Genomic DNA, 23674 nt, shown 5'->3' on the forward strand with positions numbered 1-23674 from the left:
GCATGGAATAAACTGCCTGCGTCAGTTGTTGACTGCCATGACACTGCATCCTTTAAGGCCCTCATGCTTTCCGAAATCCGCCGAAACTACACCTGATTATATATACACTTTAGATGAGTTGTAGTGCACCTGAGCACTGTACACAATTATTATTATTATTATTATTATTATTATTATTATTATTATTATTATTATTATTACAAGCATGTTCACACAGGAGAAAAACCATATCACTGTGAAATCTGTGACAAATCTTTTCTCAAAACGATCACTTAACTATGCACAGGCGTGTTCATACAGGAGATAAAATCATATCACTGTGAAATCTGTGGTAAATCTTTCTCTCAACACGATACCTTAACCAAGCACAAGCATGTTCATACAGGAGAAAAATCATATCACTGTGAAATCTGTGGTAATTCTTTTTCTCAAAACGATAACTTAACCAAGCACATGCGTGTTCATACAGGAGAAAAGCCATATCAGTGTGATATCTGTGATAAATCCTTCTCTCAAAGTGATAGCTTGACTACGCACATACGCATCAATACAGGTGAGAAGCCATACCACTGTGATATCTGTGGTAAATCATTCTCTACAAGCAGTGCCTTATTTAGACACAAAAACATTCATACAGGAGAAAAGCCATATCATTGTGAAATGTGGTAAATCCTTTTCTCAAAACGATCACTTAACCAAGCACAAGCATGTTCATACAGACAGAGAACACATTTCATGAGGAATAGATTCATTTCCCAAGTTACAGACATTGTTTATAAGTTTTATTTTTCAAGCACAACATCCAAATTTTGAAAGTTTCTACTACCATAACAAATGCACCTGTGTCTTACCAAGAAGTTTATAAAGAGCAAAGGAATGCTTCTCAGTAAACAACTCTAGACTTGTTTCTTTGCTTGTGAATCAGTGGTCACATCTACAAATGATGATGTCCCTGAGTCTTTTCAAAGTGATTCAGAAAACAATTATAATAATAATATTTTGTTTATTCTAAATGATCTTGACATTGTTTTTGACTTTACATAAAATATTCTTTACATTCTACTGTTGTTTTATTGTCATTTATTTACAAGTATTATAAATTTTATTGGTAAAATATTTTTCTAGAAATGAATTACAATTTATAACATTGCTTCTATGGGAAATTATTGCTTTGCTTTATGAGTTTTCACTTTAGGAGCAATCTCCAGGAAGAAATTAAGTCATATATCAAGGCATTATTGTATCTGACATTATTTTGGCACAAGGCCAGCAATCTCAGGGGAAGGAGTAAGTTGAATAACCACATGGATCAGCATGTGTGCTTTTTACATGAACTAGCACAAATGCTTTTTACAGGGAGTGGCATTGCACGATATATCTATTTGTATAAAGCTGAAGTTGTCTGTGTGTGTGGCAGGTTTTGCAGCCTTCAACTAACACTATCTCTACCGAGACACTAGCGCAAGTTGACCAAAATTGAGAGTATGATAAAAGAAGGCTTGCTCTTCCTTCCGTAGAAGAAAAAATTGAAATCGCACCATGTCAACACCAAATATTATTTAGATCAGAAAGGTGCTTTTTTTTCTATGAAAATCCCTATTTTTTACGATTCTTTGACTGCTGTGTCACCGTTTTTCGGTGTATTTCAACCAGAAAACTGTTCACTTAAAGAGAATAACAAGCTACATAATGCAAGATTTTTACTTTTCAAAAATTCCAATTCTAATGGGTCGAAAAGAAAATAAACCTGAGCAACGCTGGGCGATACTGCTAGTATATATATGAAGCTCTGTAACTTCTCATATATATTTGAAGGTGCATGGCTCAATCGTGAGTTCAATTCATGTCATCTTCATTACATTGAACAATGTTTAAAGTTAAAGGGTCAAAGCGAAATGCAGCCATATTTTCTCCACAAAACTACTTTAAAACGTTTTCCAATGGCTGAATGACGAAACGTATTAATCTGGTTTCTGCCCTAAATATTCTCGTAAAGTAAGGATGCATCTTGTACACCAGCAAATACTCAGTGAAGTGCAAGTTAATTCAAAATTAGTCAACGCCGTTGCCAAACACTGAAGAATCTTGTTAATAATTTGGCTAATCTAGTGAAATTCAAAAGTTACTCCAATACTGATTCGGTGTAAGGAATGGAAACCTACTTATTTCCCCTTTAATTTCTATTTACTTTCTTAAATCTCCCATACTGAAGGATTATGCTTATTAGAGCCATGCTATCCAGGCCAACCGTGTACAATTACTAACATTTTCTCACACTAAACCATCCCACTTACTAAAAATATCCTTCTTGTAGAGGATGGTGTTTAGTCAACTGGTACTTATTTTATCGACCCCGAAACGATGAAAGGCACAATCGACCATGGTGGAATTTGAACTGAGAACTGTGGGATGACGTCAGCGGCTAGGAAGATGACCGGAAGATCAAGGGCGCGCACGGGGTTGGGGCGATGGCGCCCTTTTCGATCGGGGAAGTTGTGAGTGCATGACGTGTCAGTGCTTCGACCAGTTGGGGGATAGCAGCTGCTATTTTTAGCGTTTCGGGACAGGCCACGTGGAAGGGTACATTACCATCCGACAGATAAGGGTCAACGAAGAGAAGGTGAGTGTCTTACTTCTAATCTCCCGCATTTACTACGAACGTAGCGACGGTCGAAATAGCGGTTAGCATTTCGTCCGGCGTGCTAACGATCCTGCCAGCTCGCCGCCCTGCAAAATGCTTTAGATGCTTTGGGCAGATAGGTTGTCCAAGCGGTCACCCATCTAAGTACCCTGCAGGCTCGACATTGCTTCACTTCGGTGATCAGGCGAGACAAGGTGCAATCAGCATTATATGGCTGTAATAACAATATTAACAGTTTCAAAACATTCGCATTTTCTGAAGGTGGTAAAGTAGAGTTTGGTCAGTCGCTCGTACAAGTTATTCTCCTTGATATAATTGTTTCTTCAGTTATCTGCTAGGAGCAAAGTTTTTATTAAAAGGCCTACTGATGGTGGTTTGTGGGACTTAGTATCTACCATCGACCTCTTGTATTGACTGGGTCTTTATTTTATTCATCCCAAATCAATGAAAGGTAAAATTGACATCGGTAGGATTTCGTTTCGGTAATTAAAGCAAACCAACGTATGTTTTATACATTCCCCTTTTCTATAAGTTTTTGTCGGTGATACTTCTGGTGTCAGATATTCTTTGATCTCGTCTGAAATTAATGATTTTTCTGGATGAATTTCTACTTTTGTATCAAAACTGAAGGGGAAAGGACTATTTCGAAGATAACGAGTGAGATTAAATTGTGAGTGAAGTAATAATTTCTTCTTATTTTATATTAAAATTCGTTTTCTCTTTGTACAAACCTGTTTTAGTGGGAAATCTTAACAATATTCAAGATTTCTTTACATTTTCCCGATCATAAATGCTATTTGTAAACCTGCTGAAATTATGAAAATTAAGTTATTTACAGAAAAATATGTTTTTATGAAATTTGCTACAAATACCATTCAGAATGTGTATATTAGAATTCTATCGGAATTTAATATGAAAATATAAATTTGGTGGGCTCGTACATATGAAAGTTAAAATTTTAAAAGAAATTCTGGATTTGTCTCAGTATGTATGTGTATCTTTGTGTTAGTGTTTCTTCCCCTCCCATTCCCGCTTAACAAACGGTGTTGGTATATTTACATCCCTGGAACTTTCGGCAGCAGACTGATAAAATGAGTTCCTGGCATAAAAAAAACAAATACATATATATTTATATAGATATATATATATATATCATGGTGGTCTATGTAAATGGCATCTATACTGCTCTGCATAAAAAGCTCCCATACAAGGACCATGTGAGAAGATCTCGATACAGTCTCTAAACTGGTTGGCATTAAGAAGAGTGTCCAGCTGTAGAAAGCAATCGAAATCAGGCAGGAACTGGGTGCAGCACCCCTGTTTGCCAGCACAGGTCAAACCAACCAACCCAGGGAAGAATGGTAAGTGGACATTAAATGTAAAAAGCTGTGCCAAAACAGACACACAAGTGTGGGGCAGTCTTCTGACTGACCACCTCCTACCAAACCATCCAGCAGATACTGGTATTGAAGGCAGACATTAAATGAAGGGGATCAGGAAACGAGAATCCTGGCAGTTTGCTGTGTTTGAAAAGACACATCAAGCTAAGTAAAAGCATGGTTGCCCTTGCATACAAGCTTGTCCCTTGCAACCCCCTCCAGCTGAGCATCCCTAATCCTGCAGGCTCATGGGTGCTGATACCACGTAAAAAGCACCCAGTGGTACTGCGTACTATCACCCAGTACATTCTGTAAAGGGTTTGTGTTAGAAAGGGCATCCAGCCATAGAAACTATTTTAAGATAGAGATTGGGCCTGATCAGCCCTTCAGCTGGATAGCTCCTTTCAAACCATTCATCCCATGCCAGTGTGTAAAATGGAATTTAAATGATGATGAAGTAATAATTTTATATTTATATATACACCTTATAGTATATCATTGCCTTTCTGAGCGAATAATTTGCCACAGATATCACAGTGATATGGTTTCTCTCCTGTATGGACGCGTCTGTGCCTAGACAAGCCTTGATTTCAAGAGAATGATCTACCACAGGTATCGCAATGATATGGCTTCTCTCCTGTATGAATACGTCGGTGAGTGAGTAGGTTAGTTTTCCGAGAGAATAATTTACCACAGGTATCACAATCATATGATGTCTTGCCCTCTTCATTCTCTACATCATCAGATAAATCAATTATTTTAGATAGCCTTCTCACTGTATTTGGCTATCTGATGTCATCTACAGTATGGATATAAATGACACTGGATTTATTTGAGGAATTCCTTCATGTCAGTAGAGTTTAAAACATGAGAGAAAGAGAAAGAAAATAGAATTTCCAAGACTAGTATTCACTCTGATTGTTTCAACCCATCGTGCATCTGTGCTTCACAGGTGAGATTCTGTACGAACAGTTGTGGGGCATCCTTTGATGCAGACATGTCCCATCAGTTGACTTATCAAATGGTTCCTCATATTTAAATTTCTGTTTTGCTTATTTCGATAAGAATTCATTTTGGTATTTGGGACATGTCAAGCTTCTTTCAGTTTCCATCAAACATGTCTTTGATTGGCCACTCTGGGACTGAACCCAGGACCATGTGGTTGGGAAGCCAACTTCTTACCACACAACCATCCCTGCACTTCTACGTCCATGTCTATATAAAATGTAGTAAAACTTTCACTGTTTTAATCTCTCTAATTCCTAATTATCTTGTATGTTTTACACTGTTGTTTCTCTTTCGTTTCAGATTATCAGATGACATCTGCTTCACAGGATTTTTACATAAGCAACGTCATTAGAATGGAAAGGCTTTTGAAGACTGAGCAAAGATGTTATACAAAACACGTATAACCCTGTTTCTATAAATATTTACTGAATTACTGCAAAATATATCTTCTGAACTCTGACATATATGTCGCAAAATTTCTCTTCTTTATTGTCTGGAATACACAGAAAATTATATTTGCATATTAATTAATCATTTAGCATTTAAACTGGCACAAATATTCTGACCTCTCACACTCACCCTGCAGTGTCAATTTAAACATAAACAATCAAATCACTGAAGTCTCAAAGCTATGAGATAATCCATGATTAATTCAAAACTATATGAATAAATAAGCATTACATTTCACAAAGGAATCTCAATGCTAAACGGTTAAACTGGCCATATTTTTGTGTGTTTTATATTCATACTAGCCAGATCCCACCCCTCACACCCACCCTTCAAGGTCATTCTAAAAATAAACAATCACAACATTGAAATCTGAACATGGTAACATAATGAATGATTAATTCAGAAGAATTTCAATAAATGTTATATTTGACAGAGTAATCTCAATGTTAATGAGTTAAAGCAATTAAGAAGGCAGTTTGCAGCATCTTCAGATATTAACAAAGATCACTTTTGATGGAGATATATCAGTAGAAATATTTGTTAAGAGCAATATACGAGAAGAAGGAAAACCTTTGTGTACTGTGACGAGAGAAAGGAAAATTATGGAAGATGAATTATATCGGAGTGAAGTTGAATGTAAAAGAGAGTCTGAAGAAATTGATTTTTCTGATGAGGAGGAGAACGAAAAGGGCAAAATATCATTTGATTGTGATATCTGTGGCAAGTCGTTCTCTCGGAAAGCTCAGTTTGTCATTCACGAACGTACTCATACAGGAGAAAAACCATATCACTGTGAAATCTGTGGTAAATCCTTTTCTCAAAACGGTACCTTAACCAGGCACAAGCATGTTCACACAGGAGAAGCACCATATCACTGTGAAATCTGTGGTAAATCTTTCTCTCAAAACGGTACCTTAACCAGGCACAGGCATGTTCATACAGGAGAAAAACCATATCACTGTGAAATCTGTGGTAAATCTTTTTCTCAAAACGATACCTTAACCAAGCACAAGCATGTTCATACAGGAGAAAAACCATATCACTGTGAAATCTGTGGTAAATCTTTCTCTCGGAACGATCACTTAACCAAGCACAAGGGTGTTCATACAGGAGAAAAACCATATCACTGTGAAATCTGTGGTAAATCTTTTTCTCAAAACGAAAACTTAACTATGCACAGGCGTGTTCATACAGGAGAAAAACCATATCACTGTGAAATCTGTGGTAAATCTTTTTCTCAAAACGATACCTTAACCAAGCACAAGCATGTTCATACAGGAGAAAAACCATATCACTGTGAAATCTGTGGTAAATCTTTCTCTCGGAACGATCACTTAACCAAGCACAAGGGTGTTCATACAGGAGAAAAACCATATCACTGTGAAATCTGTGGTAAATCCTTTTCTCAAAACGGTACCTTAACCAGGCACAAGCATGTTCACACAGGAGAAGCACCATATCACTGTGAAATCTGTGGTAAATCTTTTTCTCAAAACGAAAACTTAACTATGCACAGGCGTGTTCATACAGGAGAAAAACCATATCACTGTGAAATCTGTGGTAAATCTTTCTCTCGAAACGATACCTTAACCAAGCACAAGTGTGTTCATACAGGAGAAAAACCATATCACTGTGAAATCTGTGGTAAATCTTTTTCTCAAAACGATACCTTAACCAAGCACAAGCATGTTCATACAGGAGAAAAACCATATCACTGTGAAATCTGTGGTAAATCTTTCTCTCGGAACGATCACTTAACCAAGCACAAGGGTGTTCATACAGGAGAAAAACCATATCACTGTGAAATCTGTGGTAAATCTTTCTCTCGAAACGGTACCTTAACCAAGCACAAGCATGTTCATACAGGAGAAAAACCATATCACTGTGAAATCTGTGGTAAATCTTTCTCTCGAAACGATACCTTAACCAAGCACATGCGTGTTCATACAGGAGAAAAACCATATCATTGTGATATCTCTGGTAAATCATTTTCTCAAAATAGTCAGCTGCTTAATCACTGATACATTCATACAGGGGAAAAAAACCATTTCACTGTGAAATCTGTGGTAAATCATTCTTTCAACATAAAGGCGTGACTAATCACAGATGCATTCATACAGGAGAGAAGCTGTAGCAATGTCATATCTGTGGTAAATTATTTTATGAAAATAGAATCTTAACTAATCAGATACATATTCACACAGGAGAGAAGTCATATTATTGCGGTGTCTGTGGTAAGTCATTCTCTGATGGACCCAGCTTAACTGTTCGCAAATACATTCATTCAAGTGTGAAAACCATATCACTGTGAAATCTGTGGTAAATCCTTCTCTCAAAATGGTCGCGTAACTATTCACATACGCATTCATACAAGACAGAAGCCATATCACTGTGATATCTGTGGTAAATCATTCTCTACATGGAGTGCCTTATTTAAACACAAATACATTCATACAGGAGAAAAGCCATATCATTGTGAAATCTGTGGTAAATCTTTCTCTCGAAACCATCACTTAACCAAGCACAAGCATGTTCATACAGACAGAGAACACATTTCATGAGGAATAGATTCATTTCCCAAGTTACAGACATTGTTTATGAGTTTTATTTTTCAAGCACAACATCCAAATTTTGAAAGTTTCTACTACCATAACAAATGCACCTGTGTCTTACCAAGAAGTTTATAAAACGCAAAAGAATGCTTCTCAGTAAACAACTCTAGACTTGTTTCTTTGCTTGTGAATCAGTGGTCACGTCTACTAATGATGGTGTCCCTGAGTCTTTTCAAAGTGATTCAGAAAACAGTTATAATAATAATATTTTGTCTATTCTAAATGATCTTGACATTGTTTTTGACTTTACATAAAATATTCTTTACATTCTACTGTTATTTTATTGTCATTTATTTACAAGTATTATAAATTTTATTGGTAAAATATTTTTCTGGGAATGAATTACAATTTATTACATTGCTTCTATGGGAAATGATTGCTTTGCTTTATGAGTTTTCACTTTAGGAGCAATCTCCAGGAAGAAATTAAGTCATATATCAAGGCATTATTGTATCTGACAGTATTTTGGCACAAGGCCAGCAATTTCAGGGGAAGGAGTAAGTTGAATAACCACATGGATCAGCATGTGTGCTTTTTACATGAACTAGCACAAATGCTTTTTACAGGGAGTGGCATTGCACGATATATCTATTTGTATAAAGCTGAAGTTGTCTGTGTGTGTGGCAGGTTTTGCAGCCTTCAACTAACACTATCTCTACCGAGACACTAGCGCAAGTTGACCAAAATTGAGAGTATGATAAAAGAAGGCTTGCTCTTCCTTCCGTAGAAGAAAAAATTGAAATCGCACCATGTCAACACCAAATATTATTTAGATCAGAAAGGTGCTTTTTTTTCTATGAAAATCCCTATTTTTTACGATTCTTTGACTGCTGTGTCACCGTTTTTCGGTGTATTTCAACCAGAAAACTGTTCACTTAAAGAGAATAACAAGCTACATAATGCAAGATTTTTACTTTTCAAAAATTCCAATTCTAATGGGTCGAAAAGAAAATAAACCTGAGCAACGCTGGGCGATACTGCTAGTATATATATGAAGCTCTGTAACTTCTCATATATATTTGAAGGTGCATGGCTCAATCGTGAGTTCAATTCATGTCATCTTCATTACATTGAACAATGTTTAAAGTTAAAGGGTCAAAGCGAAATGCAGCCATATTTTCTCCACAAAACTACTTTAAAACGTTTTCCAATGGCTGAATGACGAAACGTATTAATCTGGTTTCTGCCCTAAATATTCTCGTAAAGTAAGGATGCATCTTGTACACCAGCAAATACTCAGTGAAGTGCAAGTTAATTCAAAATTAGTCAACGCCGTTGCCAAACACTGAAGAATCTTGTTTAATAATTTGGCTAATCTAGTGAAATTCAAAAGTTACTCCAATACTGATTCGGTGTAAGGAATGGAAACCTACTTATTTCCCCTTTAATTTCTATTTACTTTCTTAAATCTCCCATACTGAAGGATTATGCTTATTAGAGCCATGCTATCCAGGCCAACCGTGTACAATTACTAACATTTTCTCACACTAAACCATCCCACTTACTAAAAATATCCTTCTTGTAGAGGATGGTGTTTAGTCAACTGGTACTTATTTTATCGACCCCGAAACGATGAAAGGCACAATCGACCATGGTGGAATTTGAACTGAGAACTGTGGGATGACGTCAGCGGCTAGGAAGATGACCGGAAGATCAAGGGCGCGCACGGGGTTGGGGCGATGGCGCCCTTTTCGATCGGGGAAGTTGTGAGTGCATGACGTGTCAGTGCTTCGACCAGTTGGGGGATAGCAGCTGCTATTTTTAGCGTTTCGGGACAGGCCACGTGGAAGGGTACATTACCATCCGACAGATAAGGGTCAACGAAGAGAAGGTGAGTGTCTTACTTCTAATCTCCCGCATTCACTACGAACGTAGCGTCGGTCGAAATAGCGGTTAGCATTTCGTCCGGCGTGCTAACGATCCTGCCAGCTCGCCGCCCTGCAAAATGCTTTAGATGCTTTGGGCAGATAGGTTGTCCAAGCGGTCACCCATCTAAGTACCCTGCAGGCTCGACATTGCTTCACTTCGGTGATCAGGCGAGACAAGGTGCAATCAGCATTATATGGCTGTAATAACAATATTAACAGTTTCAAAACATTCGCATTTTCTGAAGGTGGTAAAGTAGAGTTTGGTCAGTCGCTCGTACAAGTTATTCTCCTTGATATAATTGTTTCTTCAGTTATCTGCTAGGAGCAAAGTTTTTATTAAAAGGCCTACTGATGGTGGTTTGGGGGAGTTAGTAACTACCATCGACCTCTTGTTTTGACTGGGTCTTTATTTTATTCATCCCAAATCAATGAAAGGTAAAATTGACATCGGTAGGATTTCGTTTCGGTAATTAAAGCAAACCAATGTATGTTTTATACATTCCCCTTTTTTATAAGTTTTTGTCGGTGATATTTCTGGTGTCAGATATTCTTTGATCTCGTCTGAAATTAATGATTTTTCTGGATGAATTTCTACTTTTGTATCAAAACTGAAGGGGAAAGGACTATTTCGAAGATAACGAGTGAGATTAAATTGTGAGTAAAGTAATAATTTCTTCTTATTTTATATTAAATTTCGTTTTCTCTTTGTACAAACCTGTTTTAGTGGGAAATCTTAACAATATTCAAGATTTCTTTACATTTTCCCGATCATAAATGCTATTTGTAAACCTGCTGAAATTATGAAAATTAAGTTATTTACAGAAAAATATGTTTTTATGAAATTTGCTACAAATACCATTCAGAATGTGTATATTAGAATTCTATCGGAATTTAATATGAAAATATAAATTTGGTGGGCTCGTACATATGAAAGTTAAAATTTTAAAAGAAATTCTGGATTTGTCTCAGTATGTATGTGTATCTTTGTGTTAGTGTTTCTTCCCCTCCCATTCCCGCTTAACAAACGGTGTTGGTATATTTACATCCCTGGAACTTTCGGCAGCAGACTGATAAAATGAGTTCCTGGCATAAAAAAAACAAATACATATATATTTATATAGATATATATATATATATATATCATGGTGGTCTATGTAAATGGCATCTATACTCCTCTGCATAAAAAGCTCCCATTTAAGGACCATGTGAGAAGTTCTCGATACAGTCTCTAAACTGGTTGGCATTAAGAAGAGTGTCCAGCTGTAGAAAGCAATCGAAATCAGGCAGGAACTGGGTGCAGCACCCCTGTTTGCCAGCACAGGTCAAACCAACCAACCCAGGGAAGAATGGTAAATGGACATTAAATGTAAAAAGCTGTGCCAAAACTGACCTTGCCTGTGATTTTAAGTGTAAAATGTACTCAATACACTCTGTAGTATGGTTGGTGTTAGGAAGAGCATCCAGCTGTAAAAGCTGAGCCAAAACAGACACACAAGTCTGGGGCAGTCTTCTGACTGACCACCTCCTACCAAACCATCCAGCAGATACTGGTATTGAAGGCAGACATTAAATGAAGGGGATCAGGAAACGAGAATCCTGGCAGTTTGCTGTGTTTGAAAAGACACATCAAGCTAAGTAAAAGCATGGTTGCCCTTGCATACAAGCTTGTCCCTTGCAACCCCCTCCAGCTGAGCATCCCTAATCCTGCAGGCTCATGGGTGCTGATACCACGTAAAAAGCACCCAGTGGTACTGCGTAATATCACCCAGTACATTCTGTAAAGGGTTTGTGTTAGAAAGGGCATCCAGCCATAGAAACTATTTTAAGATAGAGATGGGGCCTGATCAGCCCTTCAGCTGCTTAGCTCCTTTCAAATCATCCAACCCATGCCAGTGTGTAAAATGGAATTTAAATGATGATGAAGTAATAATTTTAAATTTATATATACACCTTATAGTATACCATTGCCTTTCTGAGCGAACAATTTGCCACAGATAACACAGTGATATGGCTTCTCACCTGTATGGACGCGTCTGTGCCTAGTCAAGCCTTGATTTCGAGAGAATGATCTACCACAGGTATCACAATGATATGGCTTCTCTCCTGTATGAATACGTCGGTGAGTGAGTAGGTTAGTTTTTCGAGAGAATAATTTACCACAGGTATCACAATCATATGATGTCTTGCCCTCTTCATTCTTTACATCATCAGATAAATCAATTATTTTAGATAGCCTTCCCACTGTATTTGGCTATCTGATGTCATCTACAGTATGGATATAAATGACACTGGATTTATTTGAGGAATTCCTTCTTGTCAGTAGAGTTTAAAAAATGAGAGAAAGAGAAAGAAAATAGAATTTCCAAGACTAGTATTCACTATGATTGTTTCAACCCATCGTGCATCTGTGCCTCGCAGGTGAGATTCTGTACGAACAGTTGTGGGGCATCCTTTGATGCAGACATGTCCCATCAGGTGACTTATCAAATGGTTCCTCATATTTAAATTTCTGTTTTGCTTATTTCGATAAGAATTCATTTTGGTACTTGGGACATGTCAAGCTTCTTTCAGTTTCCATCAACCATATCTTTGATTGGCCACTCTGGGACTGAACCCAGGACCGTGTGGTTGGGAAGCCAACTTCTTACCACACAACCATCCCTGCACTTCTACAGCCATGTCTATATAAAAATGTAGTAAAACTTTCACTGCTTTAATCTCTCTAATTCCTAATTATCTTGTATGTTTTACACTGTTGTTTCTCTTTCGTTTCAGATTATCAGATGACATCTGCTTCACAGGATTTTTACATAAGCAACGTCATTAGAATGGAAAGTCTTTTGAAGACTGAGCAAAGATGTTATACAAAACACGTATAACCCTGTTTCTATGAATATTTACTGAATTACTGCAAAATATATCTGGGGAACTCTGACATATATGTAGCAAAATTTCTCTTCTTTATTGTCTGGAATACACAGAAAATTATATTTGCATATTAATTAATCATTTAGCATTTAAACTAGCACAAATATTCTGACCCTGCCGTGTCAGTTTAAACATAAACAATCAAATCACTGAAGTCTCAAAGCTATGAGATAATCCATGATTAATTCAAAACAATATGAATAAATAAGCATTACATTTCACAAAGGAATCTCAATGCTAAACGGTTAAACTGGCCATATTTTTGTGTGTTTTATATTCATACTAGCCAGATCCCACCCCTCACACCCACCCTACAAGGTCATTCTAAAAATAAACAATCACAACATTGAAATCTGAACATGATAACATAATGAATGATTAATTCAGAAGAATTTCAATAAACGTTATATTTGACTGATTAATCTGAATGTTAATGAGTTAAAGCAATTAAGAAGGCAGTTTGCAGCATCTTCAGATATTAACAAAGATCACTTTTGATGGAGATATATCAGTAGAAATATTTGTTCAGAGCAATATACGAGAAGAAGGAAAACCTTTGTGTACTGTGACGAGAGAAAGGAAAATTATGGAAAATGAATTATATCGGAGTGAAGTTGAATGTAAAAGAGAGTCTGAAGAAATTGATTTTTCTGATGAGGAACAGAACGAAAAGGGCAAAACATCATTTGATTGTGATATCTGTGGCAAGTCGTTCTCTCAGAAAGCTAAGTTAGTCATTCACGAACGTACTCATACAGGTGAAAAACCATATCACTGTGAAATCTGTGGTAAATCTTTCTCTGAAAATGGTCATTTAACTACCCACAAACGCATTCATACAGGTGAGAAGCCATATCGCTGTGAATCTGTGATAAATCATTCTCTCAAAGTTCTAACTTAACCAATCACAAGCGTGTTCATACGGGAGAAAAACCATATCACTGTGAAATCTGTGGTAAGTCTTTCTCTCGAAACGATACCTTAACTAGGCACAGGCGTGTTCATACAGGAGAAAAACCATATCACTGTGAAATCTGTGGTAAATTTTTCTCTAAAAACGGTACCTTGACCAAGCACAAGCGTGTTCATACAGGAGAAGAACCATATCACTGTGAAATCTGTGGTAAATCTTTCTCTCAAAACGATCACTTAACCATGCACAGGCGTGTTCATACAGGAGAAAAACCATATCACTGTGAAATCTGTGGTAAATCTTTCTCTCGAAACGATACCTTAACCAAGCACAAGTGTGTTCATACAGGAGAAAAACCATATCACTGTGAAATCTGTGGTAAATCTTTCTCTCGAAACGATACCTTAACCAAGCACAAGTGTGTTCATACAGGGGAGAAGCCATATCATTGTGATATCTCTGGTAAATCATTTTCTTAAAATAGTCAGCTGCTTAATCACTGATACATTCATACTGGGGGAAAAAACCATATCACTGCGAAAGCTGTGGTAAATCCTTCTCTCAAAATGGTCGCGTAACTATTCACATACGCATTCATACTGGAGAGAAGCCATATCACTGTGATATCTGTTGTAAATCATTCTCTACATGGAGTGCCTTATTTAAACAAAAATACATTCATACAGGAGAAAAGCCATATCATTGTGAAATCTGTGGTAAATCTTTCTCTCGAAACGATCACTTAACCAAGCACAAGCATGTTCATACAGACAGGGAACACATTTCATGAGGAATAGATTCATTTCCCAAGTTACAGACATTGTTTATGAGTTTTATTTTTCAAGCACAACATCCAAATTTTGAAAGTTTCTACTACCATAACAAATGCATCTGTGTCTTACCAAGAAGTTTATAAAAAGCAAAGGAATGCTTCTCAGTAAACAACTCTAGACTTGTTTCTTGTGAATCAGTGGTCACGTCTACAAATGATGGTGTCCCTGAGTCTTTTCAAAGTGATTCAGAAAACAATTATAATAATAATATTTTATCTATTCTAAATGATCTTGACATTGTTTTTGACTTTACATAAAATATTCTTTACATTTTACTGTTGTTTTATTGTCATTTATTTACAAGTATTATAAATTTTATTGGTAAAATATTTTTCTAGAAATGAATTACAATTTATAACATTGCTTCTATGGAAAATTATTGCTTTGCTTTATGAGTTTTCCCTTTAGGAGCAATCTCCAGTAAGAAATTAACTCATATATCAAGGCATTATTGTATCTGACATTATTTTAGCACAAGGCCAGCAATTTCAGGGGAAGGAGTAAGTTGAATAACCACATGGATCAGCATGTGTGCTTTTTACATGAACTAGCACAAATGCTTCTTACAGGGAGTGGCATTGCACGATATATCTATATATATAAAGCTGAAGTTGTCTGTGTGTGTGGCTGGTTTGGTAGCCCTCAACTAACACTATCTCCTCCGAGACTCTGCGGTGCAAGTTGACCAAAATTGAGAGGATGATTGTTGAAGGATTGCTCTTCCTTCCACAGAAGAAAAAAATTCAAATCGCACCATGTCAACAACAAAAATTATTTAGATCAGAAAGGTGCTTTTTTTTCTATGAAAATCCCAAATTTTTACGATTCTTTGACTGCTGTGACGCCATTTTTCAGTGTATTTCAACCAGAAAACTGTTCACTTTAAGAGAATAACAAGCTACATAATGCAAGATTTTTACTTTTCAAAAATTCCAATTCTAAAGGGTCAAAAAGAAAACAAATGCGAGCAACACTGGGCGATTCTTGTAGGATATATATATTTATATATATTTATATGAAGTTATTATGTTACTTCTCATATATATTTGAAGGCGCATGGCTCTCTAATTCCTAATTATCTTGTATGTTTTACACTGTTGTTTCTCTTTCGTTTCAGATTATCAGATGACATCTGCTTCACAGAATTTTTACATAAGCAAAGTCATTAGAATGGAAAGGCTTTTGAAGACTGAGCAAAGATGTTATACAAAACACGTATAACCCTGTTTCTATAAATATTTACTGAATTACTGCAAAATATATCTTCTGAACTCTGACATATATGTAGCAAAATTTCTCTTCTTTATTGTCTGGAATACACAGAAAATTATATTTGCATATTAATTAATCATTTAGCATTTAAACTAGCACAAATATTCTGACCTCTCACACTCACCCTGCCGTGTCAGTTTAAACATAAACAATCAAATCACTGAAGTCTCAAAGCTATGAGATAATCCATGATTAATTCAAAACAATATGAATAAATAAGCATTACATTTCACAAAGGAATCTCAATGCTAAACGGTTAAACTGGCCATATTTTTGTGTGTTTTATATTCATACTAGCCAGATCCCACCCCTCACACCCACCCTACAAGGTCATTCTAAAAGTAAACAATCACAACATTGAAATCTGAACATGATAACATAATGAATGATTAATTCAGAAGAATTTCAATAAACATTATATTTGACTGATTAATCTGAATGTTAATGAGTTAAAGCAATTAAGAAGGCAGTTTGCAGCATCTTCAGATATTAACAAAGATCACTTTTGATGAGATATATCAGTAGAAATATTTGTTCAGAGCAATATACGAGAAGAAGGAAAACCTTTGTGAACTGTGACAAGAGAAAGGAACATTATGGAAGATGAATTATATCGGAGTGAAGTTGAATGTAAAAGAGAGTCTGAAGAAATTGATTTTTCTGATGAGGAAAAGAATGAAAAGGGCAAAACATCATTTGATTGTGATATCTGTGGCAAGTCGTTCTCTTGGAAAGCTAAGTTAGTCATTCACGAACGTACCCATACAGGAGAAAAACCATATCACTGTGATATCTGTGGTAAATCTTTCTCTCGAAACGATCACTTAACCAAGCACAAGCATGTTCATACAGGTGAAAAACCATATCACTGTGAAATCTGTGACGAATCTTTCTCTCGAAACGATAATTTAACCATACACAGGCGTGTTCATACAGGAGAAAACCATATCACTGTGAAATCTGTGGTAAATCTTTCTCTCGAAACGATACCTTAACCAAGCACATGCGTGTTCATACAGGAGAAAAACCATATCATTGTGAAATCTGTGGTAAATCACTTTCTCAAAATAGTCAGCTGCTTAATCACTGATACATTCATGCTGGGGGAAAAAACCATATCTCATGCGAAATCTGTGGTAAATCATTCTTTCAAAATAATCACAGACGCATTCATACAGGAGAGAAGGTGTAGCAATGTCATATCTGAGGTAAATTATTTTATGAAAATAGAATCTTAACTAATCAGATACATATTCACACAGATGAGAAGTCATATCATTGCGGTGTCTGTGGTAAGTCATTCTCTGATGGACCCAGCTTAACTGTTCGCAAATACGTTCATTCAAGTGTGAAAACCATATCACTGTGAAATCTGTGGTAAATCCTTCTCTCAAAATGGTCGCGTAACTATTCACATACGCATTCATACAGGAGAGAAGCCATATCACTGTGATATCTGTGGTAAGTCTTTCTCTACATGGAGTGCCTTATTTAAACACAAATACATTCATACAGGAGAAAAGCCATATCATTGTGAAATGTGGTAAATCTTTCTCTCGAAACGATCACTTAACCAAGCACAAGCATGTTCATACAGACAGAGAACACATTTCATGAGGAATAGATTCATTTCCCAAGTTACAGACATTGTTTATGAGTTTTATTTTTCACGCACAACATCCAAATTTTGAAAGTTTCTACTACCATAACAAATGCATCTGTGTCTTACCAAGAAGTTTATAAAAAGCAAAGGAATGCTTCTCAGTAAACAACTCTAGACTTGTTTCTTGTGAATCAGTGGTCACGTCTACAAATGATGGTGTCCCTGAGTCTTTTCAAAGTGATTCAGAAAACAATTATAATGATCATATTTTATCTATTCTAAATGATCTTGACATTGTTTTTGACTTTACATAAAATATTCTTTACATTCTACTGTTGTTTTATTGTCATTTATTTACAAGTATTATTAATTTTATTGGTAAAATAATTTTCTAGGAATGAATTACAATTTATAACATTGCTTCTATGGGAAATTATTGCTTTGCTTTATGAGTTTTCACTTTAGGAGCAATCTCCAGAAGAAATTAACTCACATATCAAGGCATTATTTTGGCGCAAGGCCAGCAATTTCAGGGGAAGGAGTAAGTTGAATAACCACATGGATCAGCATGTGTGCTTTTTACATGAACTAGCACAAATGCTTCTTACAGGGAGTGGCATTGCATGATATATCTGTATAAAATAAAGCTGAAGTTGTTTGTGTGTGTGTGTGTGGCAGGTTTTGTAGCCTTCAACTAACACCATCTCCTAAGAGACCCTGCTGTGCAAGTTGATCAAGTTTGAGAGTATCATAGATAAAGGCTTGCTCTTCCTTACGTAGAAGAAAAAATTCAAATCGGCCCATGTTAACCCCAAAAATTATTTACATCGAAAAGGTGCTTTTTTACTATGAAAATCCCTATTTCTTTACGAATTTTTGACTTCTGTGCTGCCACTTTTCTGTGTATTTCAACCAGAAGAATCTTCACTTAAAGAGAATAACAAGCTACATAATGCAAAATTATTACTTTTCAAACATTCCAATTCTAAAGGGTCGAAACAAACTCAAGCAACGCCGGGCGATATTGCTAGTAATCTCTCTATATATAAAATTGAGATCTTTCCGGTTTGAACGGCAGTTTTTAAAAATAATTTCCACCTAACTAAACACTTTCAAACTTCGTATACTGGTAGAATATGTTTATAAAATGTCTTTTTCTCTTGGCTTTATTGAGAAAATTCTATGGTTTGTAAAATATTTGTTGTTTTTTTTCTGCAATTTCAACCAATCAATGACGTCTATTGGGGTAAAAAAAAACACATTCTGTGCCGTATGAATATGTCCCTCGTTTAAGAAACAGATTGGGTTTATTTACATTTCTGAAGAAAAAAAGATACCCTAACCCTAAAACAGATTGAAATGCAATAGATCGATACAAGGGTCATAATTATGGGTGACTTTTTCATATAACACCGCCAGAAAAACTGCCGTTCAAACCGAAAAGATCCCACAATTCTAATTCTAAATGATCGAAACAAACCCGAGCAACGCCGGGCGATACTGCTAGTAAGCATATAAAGCTATAAAAAAATCGAAAGGGTTTTTATTTTTACTGGACTTCGGTTTATGTACTTGCTTATCTCCCTTTACTCGTCTAATTAGCCTATTGTTTTCCCACTGTTGTAATAAGCAACACGTACTTCTGTCCGATCTAATTACTTCTTCTCATTAATGTTGTAATTATTGTGGTAACAACGTTCCTTCGTATATCACATACTTTTGTCCGATCTAATTACTTCTTTTAATTAATGTTGTAATTATTGTGGTAACAACGTTCCTTCGTATATCACATACTTCTGTCCGATCTAATTACTTCTCATTAATGTTGTAATTATTGTGGTAACAACGTTCCTTCGTATATCACATACTTTTATCCGATCTAATTACTTCTCATTAATGTTGTAATTATTGTGGTAACAACGTTCCTTCGTATATCACATACTTTTGTCCGATCTAATTACTTCTGTTAATTAATGTTATAATTATTGTGGTAACAACGTTCCTTCGTATATCACATACTTCTGATGGCTGATACCCCTTACGTTGTCGAGCGGTTACTGTTTATATCTCGTTCAGAGATTTATTATTGTTTTCAGACAGTTTTTCTACATCAGTGACAGTGGTTACTGTGAAAAACATTATATATTACTTGCGAGGGGACTCCTTCATCGAAGACCAGTGCTTACCATGCGTTGACGAGAGGCAATTACCTTGAAACTATAGTCCGTATGTAGTACTCGGGTCTTCGAGGGAGGATGACCTCCCTTTGCAAGTAACACAAGGACACTGATATAGTGTCTAAAGTCCTTTTGGTGACGTTGATCGCCTGGGGCTAAAATCATCAGTAACACCCCACCCCAGTGGCTAGCCACGTTCAGATGGCTGATACCCCTTACTTTCAATATAGTAACCCTCACAACAAATCACAGCACATAGCCAAGGCACACAGAGCTGCGCTCGGTAGTGAAGTGAAAGCACTCTATAAAAACAAAACTACTGAATATTAATAATAATAATAATAATAATAATAATAATAAGGCGCAGGAGTGACTGTGTGGTAAGTAGCTTGTTTACCAGCTGCATCGTTCTGGGTTCAGTCCCAATGCGTGGCACCTTGGGCAAGTGTCTTATACTATAGCCTTGGGCCGACCAGAGCCTTGTGAGTGGATTTAGTAGACGGAAACTGAAAGAAGCACGTCGAATATATATGTATATATATTATACATATATATATATATATATATATATATATATATATATATATATATATATATATATATATATATGTTTGTGTGTCTGTGTTTGTCCCCCTAGCATTGCTTGACAACTGATGCTGGTGTGTTTATGTCCCCGTAACCTAACGGTTCGGCAAAAGTCACCGATAGAATAAGTACCAGGCTTACAAAGAATAAGTCCTGGTGTCGAGTTGCTCGATTAAAGGCGGTGCTCCAGCATGGCCGCAGTCAAATGACTGAAATAACTAAAAAAAGAAAAAGAGAAAAAAACGCAAAGTAAATAAATTTTTAAACTAAGTAATCTTTTACTTGTTTCGGTCATTTGACTGCGGCCATGCTGGAGCACCGCCTTTAATCGAGCAACTCGACCCCGGGACTTATTCTTTGTAAGCTCAGTACTTATTCTATCGGTCGCTATTTCCGAACCGCTAAGTGATGGGGACATAAACACACCAGCATCGGTTGTCAAGCAATGTAATTTAATTGTTCATTTTGAATTGATAAAAATGTGTTTTTTTTCTAATTTTTTAGATATATATATATTATATTGTGAAATTTGATTTAGTATTCCTAAATTGAATTTTTTTCCTTGTGAGTTTGGATTTATATTCCCTCAAATAATTATTATATGTATGTATATATATATATCACGGTGATCTATGTAAAGGGCATCTATACTGCTTTGCATAAAAAACACCCATACATGTACCCTGTGAGAAGATCTCAACACATTCTCTAAATTTGGATGATTGTAATTGTCGTAAGCCACGGTGTATCAGTTTTTTATGTGTGTATGTGCGTATATAAAGATATAATTAAAACAAAACGTATACACCCACATATACATATATATATGTACATAAATATATATACTAATTATATACGTTTTTATTATTACTTTTTTGACTTTTTATTGTTATTTTAATTTTAATATATCTATTATATGTAATTTTCTAGATGGTGTAATTTAATTGTTCATTTTCAATTAATAAAAGGTGGTGTTTTTTTCTGTATATTTATTATATTGTGTGAAATTTGATTTAGTAATTCTAAATTGAATTGTTTTCCTTGTAAGTTTTCTCTACAAAACTACTTTAAAACGTTTTCCAATGGCTGAATGACGAAACGTATTAATCTGGTTTCTGCCCTTAATATTCTGCTAAAGTAAGGATGCATCTTGTACACCAGCGAATACTCAGTGAAGTGCAAGTAAATCAGTTGACCAAAAGATTGACTCCTCTTTGTGAAACGACGGAGATCCACCACCGTTATAAGCCTATGAAGCCATCTAAAGATCGAATGCTTCTTTTTCCCGTAATTAGGCTCATGCCCTTGCTTATCTCCCTTTACTCACTAATTTTCCTTATCGTCTTTCAATGAATTAATACCAACACAAATTTCTCTCAGATCTAATCCCTTCCTCTAATCAATGCTGGCATTTTTTTTTGGAATATTATATGGAGCTGCTTTCTTTTCATTTCGTTTTCTACGCACTTTATGTAGGTACTACTAGCGAACAGTGGTCCCGGTGCGCTCACACGCACATGGGTCTTTTTAGCAAGCACAGCAAACGTTCGCATTTTCTAAAGGTGACATATTACTAATTGGTCATTCATTCGTGGAAGTTGCTTTTGATATAATAGTTTCTTAAGGCGGCGAGCTGGCAGAATCGTTAGCACGCCGGGCGAAATTCCTGGCCGTATTTCGTCTGTTTTTTATGTTCTGAGTTCAAATTCCGCCCAGTTCCATTTTGCCTTTCATCCTTGCGGGATCGAGTAAATAACCACTGCTTCGATATAATCGACTTAATCCGTTTGTCTGTCCTTGTTTGTTCCCTCTGTGTTTAGCCCATTCTGGGCAATAAAGAAATAGGTATTTCGTCTGTCTTAACGTTCTGAGTTCAAATTCCACCGAGCTAGACTTTGCCTTTCATCCTTTCGGGGTCGATAAATTAAGTACCAGTTGCGTACTGTGGTCGATCTAATCGACTGCCCCTCTCACCCTAAATTTCTTGCCTTGTGCCTAGAGTAGAAAAGGATACAATTGTTACCTCAGTTACCTGCTAGAAGCAAAGTTGTTATTAATAGACTTAATATTGGGGGTGTGGGGGAGATTAGTATCAACCTCTCTTTTCGATGGATCTTTATTTTGATTCCGAAGCAATGAAAGGTAAAATTGACATCGGCGGGATTTGAGATCAGAACATAAAAAACCACAAGAAATACTGCATGGTGTAAATAGTTGCTGTTAAATTTGGTACCACGCTACGAATTCGTTTCGGTATTTCAAGCAAACCATTACATGTTTTATATATTCCCCGTTTACGCAATTTTTGTAACGGTTCTTTTTAGGGTCAGATATTCTTTGATCTCGTCTAAAATTATCGACTTTTCTCGATGAATTTCTACTTTTGTATCAAAACTGCTGGGGGGAAAGACTCTACGGAGGATAAGGAGTGATATTAAATGGTGAGTAAAGTAATAATTTCATTTTGTTTTTATATTAGACTGATGAAATGAGTTCCAGGCATCAAAAACAAGTAAGTTCTGGGGTCGATCCAGTCTCACTACAGATTCTTCAAGGCGATGCCCCAGCATGATGGCAGTCTAATGACAGAAATAAGTAAAAGATAGTAATAATAAGAAGCAGAATTATAATTATATATATATATATACACACACACAGTTGCAAAATGCCCCTCCTCCCCGTCCAAGGACGGTGATGAGTTGTCAAACATTTAAACCAAATTTTCTCAAGGCAACTTCTCCGACCGCTCCATAGGCCTCCCCTTTGAGAAACACTGATTTAACCTAAATTAGGGAAACCAGCAAAAGAAGAAATAAAGATAGACTTTTTTTCTATTCCAAAGAAAAACGATTTTATTCACAAAAATATGCAACCGAAGAGTTTAAAGTACCAGTAATCATAAGGCTGTTGACTGGGAGAACACAAACATGGTTTAAACAGTTCTTTTCATTAAAAAATAATTAAGCATGCCTATATTTCAATAAAACTTTTGGTTTTGTTAAACAAAGTTAAGGCAAAGAAGAAAAAACTTCTTGAGAAACGAAATAGTCTTTCCTTCCTTCATGCCAAGTTTGAAGAAAATATCTCTTTTGCATCTTACTTTTTTGGTCTCTTAGATATACTGCATTTTGTGGCATTATTTCATGCCAGCCAGCACAAACTGCATGTGCATTTTTCTTGCGTACGTGTAGTATCGATCACAACAGATGATGTACTTGCGCATACAAAAGCACGTTCCCATGGCTTTATCGATCGTATTCTCACCTGGAATCGATTTTTGTAATATTTTCAAGACTTATACACGTCCTGATACCTTCGGCATCTACATATCGAATTAGGCTGCAATCAGATTGAGGATGCCCAAGATCCTAGAGGACACACAGACAGACAGAACAGATTTTATAT

General features: G+C 36.1%; 3 protein-coding genes across 6 annotated transcripts in view; all 3 read left to right on the plus strand.

The window, feature by feature from the left end:
* The window catches only part of LOC118768190 (zinc finger protein 665-like), a 360963-nt gene that overhangs the window by 228422 nt on the left and 108867 nt on the right, over positions 1-23674 (plus strand). The window contains exon 3 of the mRNA XM_036514206.1: positions 7457-7486. The gene's annotated coding sequence lies outside the window, so the exon portion shown is untranslated. The remainder of the gene's footprint in view (positions 1-7456; positions 7487-23674) is intronic.
* On the plus strand, positions 5400-17839 carry LOC115225408 (zinc finger protein OZF-like). Of its 4 annotated transcripts, XM_036514201.1 has the most exons (3): positions 5400-5428; positions 5998-7412; positions 13964-14907. In XM_036514201.1, the coding sequence occupies exons 2-3, from the start codon at positions 6081-6083 to the stop codon at positions 14276-14278; spliced, it is 1647 nt and encodes a 548-aa protein (XP_036370094.1). In that variant the 5' UTR covers positions 5400-5428; positions 5998-6080; the 3' UTR covers positions 14279-14907. The 4 variants fall into 4 exon arrangements, 3 of the variants coding, with proteins under 3 accessions (XP_036370094.1, XP_036370092.1, XP_036370093.1); XR_005004039.1 differs by lacking the exons at positions 5400-5428; positions 13964-14907 and adding an exon at positions 17113-17839 and having other exon boundaries at positions 5882-7628; XM_036514199.1 differs by lacking the exon at positions 5400-5428 and having other exon boundaries at positions 5882-7412.
* On the plus strand, positions 16367-17839 carry LOC118768218 (zinc finger protein 436-like). Its single transcript, XM_036514326.1, has 2 exons — positions 16367-16783; positions 17445-17839. Exons 1-2 carry the CDS (start codon positions 16501-16503, stop codon positions 17519-17521), a joined length of 360 nt encoding a protein of 119 aa, XP_036370219.1. The 5' UTR covers positions 16367-16500; the 3' UTR covers positions 17522-17839.

Source organism: Octopus sinensis, linkage group LG27 (assembly GCF_006345805.1).
Source record: "Octopus sinensis linkage group LG27, ASM634580v1, whole genome shotgun sequence".
Taxonomy (NCBI): domain Eukaryota; kingdom Metazoa; phylum Mollusca; class Cephalopoda; order Octopoda; family Octopodidae; genus Octopus; species Octopus sinensis.

Coding starts and splice junctions, on each gene's coding strand:
- LOC115225408 (XM_036514201.1), top strand. CDS start 6,081: ATGGAAGATGAATTATATCGGAGTGAAGTTGAATGTAAAAGAGAGTCT. Junction 7,413..13,963: donor ACGATACCTTAACCAAGCAC/ATGCGTGTTCAT, acceptor TTGACCAAGCAC/AAGCGTGTTCATACAGGAGA.
- LOC118768218 (XM_036514326.1), top strand. CDS start 16,501: ATGGAAGATGAATTATATCGGAGTGAAGTTGAATGTAAAAGAGAGTCT. Junction 16,784..17,444: donor ACCATATCACTGTGAAATCT/GTGACGAATCTT, acceptor TCATTGTGAAAT/GTGGTAAATCTTTCTCTCGA.